This window comes from Bemisia tabaci, chromosome 1, assembly GCF_918797505.1.
Source record: "Bemisia tabaci chromosome 1, PGI_BMITA_v3".
NCBI classification, from domain to species: Eukaryota; Metazoa; Arthropoda; class Insecta; order Hemiptera; family Aleyrodidae; genus Bemisia; species Bemisia tabaci.
Genome location: NC_092793.1, coordinates 75715995 through 75729197, shown reverse-complemented (window position 1 = coordinate 75729197; position 13203 = coordinate 75715995). Strand labels below are relative to the sequence as shown.

The window sequence follows — 13203 nt, the reverse complement described above, 5'->3', positions numbered from 1 at the left end:
TTTACTTCCATCTTATCGTAACCACGGTAAGATTGAAAGATGAAAGATAAGATGAAAAAATTAGGAAGGGCTTAGATCATTTCAACCGTAGGACTTTGGATGCTTGGTTGCCCACTTTCTTCAATAATTTCAAGAATCGAATTTTTGGCCCTTAATTCCGCGATCTTAGACCATTGTCCGGCGGTCGTCGATACACGATAACCTCGGCTGGCCACCTCGCCTCCCCCTCCCTCGCCCGGTATCGTTTTCATTCATGCCTCGCGAAGTGATCGCTTCAAGAAAGTCGGTGACGAGTGCAGTCGGAAGTCGTGGATCCGTCTTTCTGCATCTTCAGGAGCCCCATGGCGGAAATGGGTCACGGTCATACAAATGCAAAAATCGATGACACTTGGTACAATTTTTTCAAACTTTCAGCGAGGGCTCGAGGGTACATAACACGTTTATACATAGCGCTTTTACAGTGCTCTCTGGTGCTTTGTGACACCTTGCCTAAATCAACTATTTTGTCATAATTAACCCCCCCCCCCCCACTCAGTGCTCTTATACTTAACAGACCTGGATGCGCCTTGTCTGTCAAGTGCTTGACATGATTTTTGAACTTCACAAGAGGAAACAGTCCTTTGATTTAAGCAGAAATATGCTCAAATTTACCACCGAGAAGAATTCCTTATGAATCAATAAAGAAAAGAATGCTTGTGTAAAAAAGAACTGATGCTTTTATAAAAAGAAAAGTTAGTTACAATAAGCAGAAACCCGCTTTCATCCAGCAATTTAATTCTTGATTCAAAACAAAATCTTCTTGATGGCTTACTTAAGAATGTTTCTGCCTAAATCGAGTCCTTTTTTTCTGTAATGATATTCAACAATTTTGCTAAACATTATTAAATACAGATGCTAGGACTTACTCTTAAAGGATGCCCGTCATTCTTGATACGTTGAAGCGCCTTCAATTTCGTATGTTACCGTGCAACACCTCTGTTGCGAAATAGTTGCTTGAAGTGTCGTGGCACGCCGCGGCGGACAAGGGCGATCAGCGCGACACGCACATCGGCGCCTACAAACCTAACAGGGATACTTCACGCATTGCGCACTGCGTGAAGTATCCCTGTTAGGTTTGTAGGCGCTAGTGCGCATGTCGCGCTGGCATGGCAGTAGGCTGGCCACTCCGCTCTGTGTTAGGCGCTAATATTTTAACTTTTGTAGTCGACGATTTTCAACTCATTATTATGAAATGTTAACACACTCTGCATGGATTATTCTCATTTAAATTGATTGGAGAAAAATATGTATTAAAGGAATGTATAATGTGTGTTATGTAAATATTGAGGTGGTTCCGTGTCAATTGTATTGATTTCAAAAGTTTTAAATTTTTCCTTTCACTGAAAAAAATAGTATGCTGTTTTAGCACCTAGGATGTCAAAAATGTGTCTGGTGATCCCAAACTGCTGCCTTTACTGCCCTCGCAGTTAACTTCACATACTACGAATGCAAAGTCAACTGCGTGAGCAATCAAGGTAGCATTTTAGGATGACCAGACACATTTTTGACATCCTAGGTGCCAAAACAGCATACCATTTTTTTCGGTGTTTACATTTTGTGCTTTTACCGTACTGCAGCATGTTGTAAGCGCAACCTCATGCGTACTCAAAATTGGACGTATTTGACTCTAAAGAATCGATTTAAATTGGTTAAAACCAAAAATTGCGTGTTTTTTGGGTTTATTCCGTCTCTTATTCATTATTGTATAGGTAGTTTCTTTCGACTAGTATACGGCTCGTTGAGATTAATAAAGATGCCGTAGCTTGGAAAAGGTTTTACAAATATTTGCCTCGTTTTAAAAATGTAAATGTTTTTAACGTGAAGTAATATTTTCATTAAAAAATGGAATATGTATGTACATATGAGGTATGTTTTATGTTGAAAATTTTAAGGACAGAAATAAAACCAAGTATTCACCAATAACAATTTGAATCAAATTTTGAGGAGCCAAAAAAAGAAGAAGAAGGAGAGGAAAAGAAGATGTAGGCAAGGAAGGAAATGTAGAATATGAAAAAAAAGACTAAAAAGAATAAGGAGAAGAGGATGAAGAAAAAGAGAGAGTAAGAACGGGAATGAAGAAGACAAAAAGCTAAAGGAAATCTCGGAAAAATTAGGTAAAGGAAAGGAACCCGAGAAAAATCTGTCACCCGCGCGATTGTAGCGTGTAACGGGTCCGTTGCGCTGGTCATAGAATGTTTTCGATGTTTGATTATTGTAGATTGGCAAAAAATAACAAATTCTGTCCGAACAGCAGCCCTCTACGTTCAATATTAATCAAGATATCCGCCTTAAAAAAATCGGTGTATGACGTCATCCACCGCGGTAGTGATTACCTTGGTCTCTTCAATTTTGCTTCCACCTGAGTTACACGTTGAGTAACCAGTGCAAACGTGTGGCTCCCTGACAGATGAAAGCAAGATGGAAGAAACCAAGGGTGTCACCACCGCGGTGGAAGACGTCATGAACCGAATTCTTCAAAGAGCGATATCTCGGTTAATATTCAGCGTAGAAACTTGCTGTTTGGATGGATCTTATTATTTTAAGCTAATCTACAAGAATCAAGCATCGAAACACGATTCTCTGACCAGCACAACTGACTAATGGACCACAAGACAACGTACGAATTTAAGCATTCTGCTACATGTTCCTTAACCAGAATTTCACGTAGAGCACGATTCGTGCAACGAAAACTAATGAAACAAACTCCAAACGAAGATATTAACGTTTTTATTTCACATTGGTTACGAGGAATTCGAACTGCCCGCTCACAAGAAACTCAAAGCTCTACGTGAGTCAAATCGCGCACTACAACGGTTTCAACAAGCTTCTCAATCGAGTAATGTTCATTTCCCACCATGTGTTGTTCAAAATATAAGCAATTTGCTACAGCTGAGCCAAAGCGTCAAGATTGAGGTTGCCAGATTTTTATATCGCAGAGACTGTCAGAATAACGTTTAGCGCACGATGTGAATCACGTAGAGCATTGAGTTTTCATGAGCGGGTGGTTTGAATTCACGCATAAAGAATCATTAAATATCTTTGGAAGGAGTTGATTTCGGTAATTTTCGTTGTGCGCGTCGTTTTCTACGTGAAATTTTAGTTAAGAAACATGTATCAGAATGCTGAAATTCGTACCTTGTCTAGTGGTCCATTGTGTGCCCCTCGCAAGGGGCCTGCTGGGAAGGCGACCATTGGCGGTTGGGTTCGATTTTCAGGGCGTCTCGCGGCGACCCGCGGGTTGGCATAGAAAACTATCGAAATCCGGTTTCGCGACGGAAATGAGCGGGCGCGCGGTAAAAGTCGTAAAGCGACGCACTCGCACTGGTTCGCCATCGCCCGGGGCGTGAGTTCGTCGCACTTGTGTAAATATAAGTTTTTTCTCCTTTTAATTGCAACATGAGCGAATTGAATCCATTCCGGATTCAACCAGTTTGCAGTGGATACAATCGAGACGATCACGACCGGCCAGTTTTATTTTTCATCCGACCGGCCGACTGCGAGACGCGAATCGAAAAGCTAGCCTCGCCGACGCGTTTTGATACCTCCATTGCCAGATCTTGCGTCGGAAGTCTCGTCTTTTAATCGGTTTCTGGCAGAAGCAAGTTCGCAGCCGTAGGGGCGGATCAAGCCCCCCCCCCCCCTCAAAAGCAAAAACGGGGACTTTTTCGACAAATTCCCAAAAGAGGACCCTCGGGCACCCCCCTCCGCCTGAGGTGGGCGGACCCCCTCACCCGGTCAACATGTATTTAAAAGTTCTGAGAGAATTTTTTGGTGAAAAAAGTTTCAGTTCCTTTTTAGGCAAATTTGAAATTTTGGACTTGGGCCTCTGCTCGAAAATTAAAAAAAAATTATAGGGAAACATTTTAAATTTGAAAATGGTAGGTTTAAAGTGGGTTTTGAAAGTTTTATTGTATATTTTCGTCGGTTAATTAAGAGAGGTATGGTCAACAGATGAAGGCAAAAATGTAGAGACATTACTCAAAATCAAGAATATAAACGCATATTTTCAGAGCTGGCAACTGTTCTTCTGTACAACAGTGTTACAACCTCAGGTGCCAAATTCCTGGCGTAATCTGAAGGTTCTGTATCGTGACATAACAGGAAAAATGAGGTCTGATAGCAAAGTTTTGCTAAGAGCCATTTTAATCAGGACTTTGCGAAACGCGCGTAAGTAATATCATCTGTCAAAGCTGTCATCAGAGATAAAAATTTCCACCATCTATGTCGATGTTATACAACCACCCTCTCTTCCAATCAGGTGAATTTGTGTTTTATTTTTGCACTCAAAATCAGGGCACAACCGGGCACGAATGGCACCTAATCAAGGGGGTTCTAGAGGGTTCTGAAAAACACACCGATAGGGGTTTTTTTGGGACTCCTCCAGCCCCAATGGAGGGTTCGGGGGATTTATGTAGTTCCAAAGAGAGGTCCATGGAGCCCTCCTGGGAAAATTTTGAAAAAAAAGAGTAGTCTCAGGAGCAATTTTAATCTGCTCTCGCCGAAGTGTTGATCAAATTACTTTTTCAAAGATGAAAAATTGTTTACGTTCATAATTAATGTGGCAAAATCTTGCTCCCGTTTCATTGGAGGAGCCAAGGAGATTTTTGAGGAACTAGATACCCCCAGTCCCCCTACTTCCACACATGGACGTACGAATATGCTTTGTATCCGCACATGCGTTAATTTTCGGACTCTGTTGAAAATTCCCATTATTTGGAAGAAACGAGCAACATAGGTCGAAAGTCAGCGTGACGTGATTAAAGTGTCTGTGGTCACGCAAATCTTTCCAGTAATTTCTGCGCAACACCGCGAACCAATTGACGCTCTGCGGTCCATCATCATTAATATCCTCTAATGAGTCGCAAATCCCGGCTGGAACTAATTTTCATGCCACGCATTGTGGAAAAAAATTCCAACTTGTATGGTTTTTTGACTCGCGAGTCTAATAAGCGCACTTTTAAGTTTCTGCAGCTCTGATAAAAATGACCTGTAGAATAGAGTCAAAACGCAAGTTAAAAAAAACACATTCTCTACTGACGTCCGCAGAAGATTTAATCGGCGTCAGTTCAGATCAGTAGAAAAAACTATACTTCGATTGCATTCCGACACTCTGTTCTACTGCTTATTTTTACCCGGGTGTGTTTACTTTAAATAAATCAATTTGATCAATTTCCTGCAAGAATTTTTGATTTTCGATTTGAACGTTCATTTCTACTTGAGTAAAATTGCTCAAAAAAATGAAGTGTCATTTTTTTTTTTTTTTTTTTTTTTTTTGAAATCGTTTCCATTCTGGAAAATTTCGCGTCTCCATAAACCACCTGAACTCTTTTTTTGTTTAATTAAGATGAAACACCATTACACTGACTCAATTTTAAGACACAAATTACGGCCCAAATACTATTCAAGAATGGCAGAACCCTGCTGAGTCCACGCTATACTGTTACGAAGGAAAAACAATAATTTATCTTCCATCCTTTTATCTCCACGTGTTATTCTACCATACACTTCTGTTGTTTTGCTGAACATAGTCTTGATAATACATTGTTTAGCAACAAGGACCTTTGCAAAGAAGGAAAGGAAAAACATTCTATACGACCGGAAGTGCCCATCACAACCTCGGCAATTATACATTTATCTCCAATTTGCGAAAGGTTTTGAGCATAGAATTACCCAAAAAATCCAGTTTCTACTGCATTTCGGTCAAAGTCAGCCATTAAATCTACTAGCTATGTTTTTTGATGGGGAAAACTATGAATATACCTTTACACCTCCAGCTGTTGAATTGCTTTTAAATAGTTGTTGCTCTTATTTTTCAGGACGAGAGAAGCTACTCACACCGGAGGTAAGGCGCCGCCAACCTCAGCGCCATTCACTTACCCGTTTAGCTCTATCGTTCAGAGTTGGAGATGGACAAGGACTCGTTTCCAAAAATTCCGCTAGTTCTTGGCCTCCTCCTCGTCTCATCGAGTTTGGCCAAATCACAAGAGCAAGAGCCTCAAGATGCTTGCGCTCAAACTGAAGGTAACGAATGTTCCTTGACAACAAGAGGAATTTAGAATTCTAAGAATTATCTTTAATTTTCTACTTCTGATGTAGCAGAAAGTGCAGTCAATTTAAGAGTTATAAAAAAGGTCTAATACTCTTCTTGAGAAATAAATGTGTGAGGCAATTCAAGGTTGCTAGGCAAGGCCAGGGCAAAATTCTCAAAGCCGCCATCCAACATATTCCTTCCCAACTCCACAACTTTTCCTTCTTCAAATAAAATGATATGAAGCCCGATGACTTTGTCTGAATTGTCAATACTGTCACTGATTCGCAATAACAGAGCATTATCCTGGTGAAAATTGCAAGTAATATTCGCGCGTGGCTTGAATCTAAAGACCAAGGGACCTTCCACTAGCCTCTTGGCGACAGGTGAAATTTTTTTTTGCGGGGATTCAACTTTTTCCTATGAACGATTACTAGGGAACAACAGTCATCGCCCTATTTTGGTTGTTGATCTATCTATTAGGTGGATGATGAACTTCGCATGACGTAATGAGTCAAACAAGTTTTAAAAAATTCGGTTTGTTTTCCAAATGAAATATCCAACACGTTGTTCAACATCCACCTAGGTGAGTCAACAGTCAACTGTGCGAGTCCCAAAAGTAAAAGCTTCCACCATTGCCAAGATATCAATGGAAGGTCTCTTGTCTCTAAGTGAATCTGACACTGAGATGAGGGAGCACTTAATTAGACACATTTATGAGTCCACTGCCACGTCGCGTAGAGGAGCGCATAATAAACACAATGACAGCATTGAAGAGACATATGATAAGTTACCAAAATTGCGAGAGTCCATACATTAAAAAAATAAAGAATACAATTCAAGCGTGCGTAGGAATCCCTAGATTTTCAGACTTTTATATCTTAAATTTAAACCGCGCGGCGTGGTTTTTTCATCAATGAAATTCCAATATTGCATTGACACCAAATGGACGTATTTATGCTAAAAGGAAGTATGTGCGTAGGGCTTGCGTGTTACAAAGTTCCTTTTAGCATAAATACGTCCAAATGACTACGTCCTAAATGAATGTTTTGTGGTATGATGCAGGCATGCAGCATGGACTCATGAACAAGTTCAGCATTGCCGACTATGGAGTGCTTCTCTGTATGCTTGTCATTTCCTGCGGCATCGGCATGTTCTACGGATTTTTCGGCCAAAAGCAGAAGACATCTAGTGATTTCTTGCTGGGAGGCAGTCAAATGGGAACCTACCCGATGGCATTATCCCTTGCTGCAAGGTATGTTGTTTTTGATGAATATAAAGAATGTAATATATCATTTATGAGGGTTCCTTTTGGTCCTAAAATTGATCAAAGACTTGAGGCATAAAAAAATTAATAAAAACTGTGAAGTTTCCTCTTACATTAAAAAAATATTCACAGAAATGTTTAAATATTTTATTTAAAGAGAGAAAGGGGAATAGATCCTAATCTGGGGAGGCTTTAACATTTTGTAAGAACTCAAGAAGCTTGTTTCCTGACTTGCGCCATTGATATATGTAGTCAATTAAGCCGGTAGATTATCGAAAGCGCATGATGAGCGAAAGGAGTCGGATCAAGATTAAAAGAGATTTCCCTTGAAACGTCTCTGCATTCGCAAGAAGTATGTGTGTACATCGTGACCTAATTGGCGTGGCTAGGCTAGACATCATGACCTTAAAACAAAGATCTTGCGGCATTGGTTAATTGTAGGAGGAAAATATAAACAAAATCGCCGAGGCTGTTTGAAATGCGTTAAGTTTAAAAATATTAATGCCGTAAATTTATTTCCAACTACTATGAGATTGATTCGTCTCGAAAAAAAAATGACATAAGGGTTGGGAAACTCACACCGTCGATGAAAGCAGTCCAAAAATTCTTCATGGATATGATTTCATTAAAGGCATAGGTAACAGTTGAAGTTTTCTAGAGTAGAATATGGCATTAAGCTGCTTACATCGATGCATTTTACTTTATAAATCCAGTTTGTGGCTTTTTTACGATTTATATCTTCATGCAGTCTCAGAATGAAATCTATTCTTGGATCTAATTCAATTTTTTTATCGTTGACAGTTTTATCACGGCCATTGAACTGCTGGGAAATCCCGCGGAAATGTTCAATTATGGGGCCAAGTATTGGCTCATTTGCTTGCCCTTTATCATTGTAGTTCCTATTACCTCCCGGTTATATTTACCGGTTTTTATGAAGCTGCGGCTCACTTCGTCGTATGAGGTACGTAATTATTTTATCTAACGAAAGTTCGCACTAAGCATGATAGACCTGTAAATTCTACGTCTACGATCATTAAGTTATTAATACGCTAAGGATAGAGAGGCTCCTACGAATATTTTTGGAACAAAGTCGCCCAAGTGTCTCAAACCATACCAGAGTTATGGCATACGGTGGAATGCATTATCCCTTACCTGCACACATTATGGGTTTCGAACTTTTTTTTGAAATTTCGAGTTTTCTAAGGCCTGTTGGATCTAGATAACTCAAAATTAGTGAAAAAAAATTTTTTTGACTTTTTTTTACCCGGAAATTTTGACAAAAAAGGGTGGTCAGTATGACTGACCACTGAACAGGATAGGAATACGCAAATTTCCTATTCACCTATGTGGATATAATTTTCGTGTTTTTTTTATTTTTGTGTAAAAAATGATCCTTGTCTCTACCTATCCGCGCAAGACATTCAATTTCTGCCCTCCAAGCCCCCAACCCTTCCCTCGCAGACCTCCCCTTACCTTCCATACTAACTTTACCAGTGAATTATAAATGTTGACTCCGTAGATTTTGTAAGTTTTTCACTTTTTCTTACATGTTTGTAAGTGATAGAGTCTCTGTTTTTGGAAATTGAGTGAAGCTAGTCTTAGAAAAATGTATAATTTATTATAAAAGAGTATAAATAAAGCAGAAATATATAAAACTGCTTGAAGTGAAGAACATATGAGCGTAACTGGAATAAGTAAGGAGGCAATCAAAGACTAGTCACAATAAAATAAATTCATTCCTTCAAAATGCAACGATAATGGTCCTTTCCCACATAAGACTAGCAATTTTAAAATAATAATTTTGGTCATGAAAGAGGTCGGGTATGAAATTTCTGGCTGAAAATTCAAATTTCGATGCGTATTAAGCCACAATTTTAAATTTAAGGGATGCTTTTCGTCGAGAGTCACATTCAATAACCGATTGGGCCAATCTTAAACTTCAAATTTCCATACTAACGAATATGCAAGCTCGTGAAGTTTCTACATCATGTCCAACTTCTTCAATTGACTTGCTCCACTATGTGGCAGCATGTTGGGAGTGTAGCTATAGGTACATTTTTGTCATTTTCTTTTTTATCCTGCGTTAAAGTCTTTGATTAATACAAAAGCGTGATGCGGTCGGCATTTAGCGACTCTAGCAGAGGGCTGCGTCCAATGAAGCATGTGACAATCAGTGGTGAGGCGTGAATAATCGATTATCGATATCTTCCATTTAAAGATGTGGTAACGAATCGATTGTTAAGGTGTTCGTTGCGAACACCCTCTTTATCGATACTTTTCTATAGGTTCAAATTGCAGATCAATCAATGTATCGCAAAGCACGCCCCGCCACTAGTGATAATCGTCACAAGGCGGCAAAAATCCCTTCCGCCCAGAGCCGTCACCATCTTCATTCGTTCTTTAGGATTTTCATGGAGCCTAGTTTCCTCTTCCTATCTCTCTCTCTCCCCCTCTCTCTCTCCCCCCCCTCTCTCTCCCTCCCTCCCTCCCTCTCTTTAAGGTTACTCTATACTTAAGTTCCATCCTAAACGTCCTAGAACATCCTCCAAATTAAAAACATTTTTGGTCAATTTTTCCTGACCCCGCGTTAAAGTCTCTGACAAACTTAAAAGTGACAGCGCTCGGTTCTTGACGACTCTAGCGGACCGCCGCCACCGCCAAAAAATGGTATGCTGTTTTGGCACCTAGGATGTCAAAAATGTGTCTGCTGATCCTAAGATGCTGCCTTGATTGCCCATGCAATTGAATTTGCATTCGCGGGATGTAAAGTTAACTGCGGGGGCAGTAAAGGCAGCATCTTGGGATCATTGGACACATTTTTGGTCAATTTTTGGTTTTCAAGGTGCTATAACAGCATATTATATTTTTCAGTGAATAACGAGGCATTACAAAGTAGGAGGAGGGGTCAAACTCAGCGTTACGTAACACATCCTAGCCGCGGGGAAAAAAACTTTGAAAAAAAACGTGCCAAAAATTGAAAATCCCGCCCTTCCCGAATGAATCTTCTCGGCGCTTTTCAAAAATTGGAAGGGGGAGTCAAGCCAGCATTAAGTAATTCAAAAGGGGGTGCAGGGCTGCATGCGTTACGGGTGCGTTACAAGGGGGAGGGGGGGGGTTAAAATCAGAAAAAGGTGCGTTTCGTAATACTTAAACGGCCCCTAAATATCATGAGTAAATTTTACAAGGTGAAGATAGGGACTCATGTCTTCCCTTAAGGAATCAATATGAATGCGAACCATAGTCCCCCCCCCCCACACCCGTTTAATATTTTCTGTGTTCTCTTGTGTTCCAGTATTTTGAAATGCGTTTCAATCCGGCTGTGAGGACGATGGCCGCAGCGTTATACATTCTGCAAATGGCAAGTATCTCAAACTCACGCCTGACAGATTACTTCTCACAGCATTCTTGCATAATGGGCAAAAGCCGCGCCAGCTTAATGAACACCTTTTCCATTGAAAGTCGCCATCCATAACGGCACTTGTGTCAGACTCATGCAGTCATTTATCGAATAGAGAATTCGCATGCAATTTTTTTTCTTGCTTCGTCTGAAAGTGCTTAAAGCGCTGATTTCACAGTATTTTTTATGATTTTTTTCTGATGTGGGAAATGGTCTAAAAAATAGATTTAACATTGAGAAAATGCACTGCCCAGTGACGTCATCCGGCGGCAATTCCCATTTGAACACATGTATTTTAGCAGATTAGATCATTTTGTCATATCTTCTCCAATAATTGTTCAAATTATGAACCAAGGGTATCCTTGTGTTCAGTTGACTCAGTAGTTTCCACTTAAACACGAAATGCATCAAATTACAGACACCTGCAAATTCTCTATTCTTCTGTTACCTATTGTCCAAGACGCCTTTGATAATAATGGTTTGCCAGATGGGATGAATTAAACAAATCTTGATAAACAAACTTAAAATGGTCATAAATCCGGTTTGGTTGAGCAATCATTTGAGCCTTGTAGTAAAAAAGCTCCTCTTATAGTGGCGGCAGCGCAGCCGATGATCATCAATATTTTTATCATGAAATTATGTTTTGATTATATCTATACATTATTGAACAAGAAAATGTTTCAATTACTTTATACATACTTTTAATTGAGTTGGATATGAATTTTGCAGGTTTTGTACACATCCGTCACAGTTTACGCTCCTGCCCTTGCTTTGAGTCACGGTAAATAAATATAATTTTTTCCCTTTAAAATAACCATTACTCAATATAAGAAATCTATAATTTTTACCTACCGCGGTAATTTTTATATACGCAGTATAATGTTGTAACTGCGATACTATATCTAATCATCACACAGAACTATTTGAAACATATTCCGATTTTTTTTTTTTTTGGTTGAAAAAAAGAGTCAATCTCTGGTTTCATCTGTAGTATGGACTCCAAGTGGTCTGTAGCAATAGAAATAAGCTCTAATAATGTAAATAGTTAATATTATTTCATTTTCCATACATGTGGCAATCGCCTATTTTAAAACTTGAAAATAAGAGCGGAGATAGCATACCTTTTTAAATTAAAGTAGTGAATTAAGTAATGAAAAAAAAGAAGCTCTAACATTTTTGTTCCGATCAATATTTTAAAGTAGTTTTCGTTTGGCTTTAAATCAGTGCGCTATATTTTTCATTCCACAATAGTAGAAATATTGAGTAATCTGCTATTTCACGGCGAACGAGAAAGTTTTAAAAAAATACTGCGAACTTTCTCGAATTACATTCCATCATTTTGTATACTGCTTAAGAAAAGAAAATAAATAAAATGAAATTGCTACCTCCAGTTGTTTATCATAGTTTTTCTGTGTACTAATGTCACGTTTTAATTTTCTTTCACAGTTACTGGCATGAATGTATACGTTGCTGTAACTGCTGTGTATTTTGTTTGTATTTTCTACGCCTCCCAGGTAAATATTTTTAAATATTTGCAAAATATAATATTTCTCACTGACTGCTGATGTGTAAAAATGACTAATGCCGCAATCACACGCTGATTTTGGCAGCTGAATGTGGCAGTCAACAGTCAACGCTCAACAGCTGAAATTTCACTAATTCGAGTATTTTTTATCCAAATTTGTATCAAATCTATTCGAATAGTTCAGACAAATCCGACATTATCCGATGGTCGTTGAGAATCGTTGCTGAATTGTGCGCGTCACGCGCAAAATTCAGGCATCGGGCTGATGACTTCCACATTCAAGCCACATTCAGCTCCCACATTCAGCGTGTGATTGCGGCATACAAAACAGCCGCCTCGAAAACTGCGTACTTACGGGGGATTTCATTTCCTTTCAACTTACATTATTATATTTTTGTAAATGTTAAAACAAGCTTAGATGTTTGGATAACCACTAAATTATTTTGGAAAAGTTCTGGTACTTACATGTTGAAATTGCGGAAACTTTTACATCACTCTTGTAGAACTTTATTATCATCATTATAATTTTGGCTTAACATCTAGATGCCTGTGTTTTTCTTTTTCCAGGGAGGCATGAAAGCTGTGATTATGACGGACACATTCCAAGGGGTGGTCCTCATGGGGTCCATAATACTAATAATGTTGGTGGGAAACAATCTCTCAGGTGGAACCTCAAAGGTATTCAATGAGAGCTGGAAGTCAGGGCGTCTGGAACTAGTCAAGTAATTATAACACAATTTTACCATGAAAAAAGTATTGTGCAAACTCGAGAAAACAGAATAGAAAATATGGAGTGCATCGAAAATTTGATGTGCACACAGTAAAGACTATAGTACTGTGAAACATGTCTCCTTATTAAAACTTCATTTAAAATACGTTGAAGGTGTTAAAAACTTCCAAGATTAACTCAGACGTGAGTAATCAGCTTTTCAAAATATTACAGTCCA

At 39.1% G+C, this 13203-nt stretch overlaps 1 protein-coding gene across 1 annotated transcript in view; it reads left to right on the top strand.

The window, feature by feature from the left end:
- LOC109036365 (sodium-coupled monocarboxylate transporter 1) overlaps positions 1-13203 on the top strand; it is a 41951-nt gene that overhangs the window by 15006 nt on the left and 13742 nt on the right. Inside the window, exons 2-8 of the mRNA XM_019050547.2 lie at positions 5856-6060; positions 7133-7322; positions 8136-8295; positions 10627-10692; positions 11461-11512; positions 12178-12245; positions 12824-12978. Of these exons, the coding sequence (XP_018906092.2) occupies positions 5946-6060; positions 7133-7322; positions 8136-8295; positions 10627-10692; positions 11461-11512; positions 12178-12245; positions 12824-12978 (806 nt within the window). The 5' untranslated portion in view covers positions 5856-5945. The remainder of the gene's footprint in view (positions 1-5855; positions 6061-7132; positions 7323-8135; positions 8296-10626; positions 10693-11460; positions 11513-12177; positions 12246-12823; positions 12979-13203) is intronic.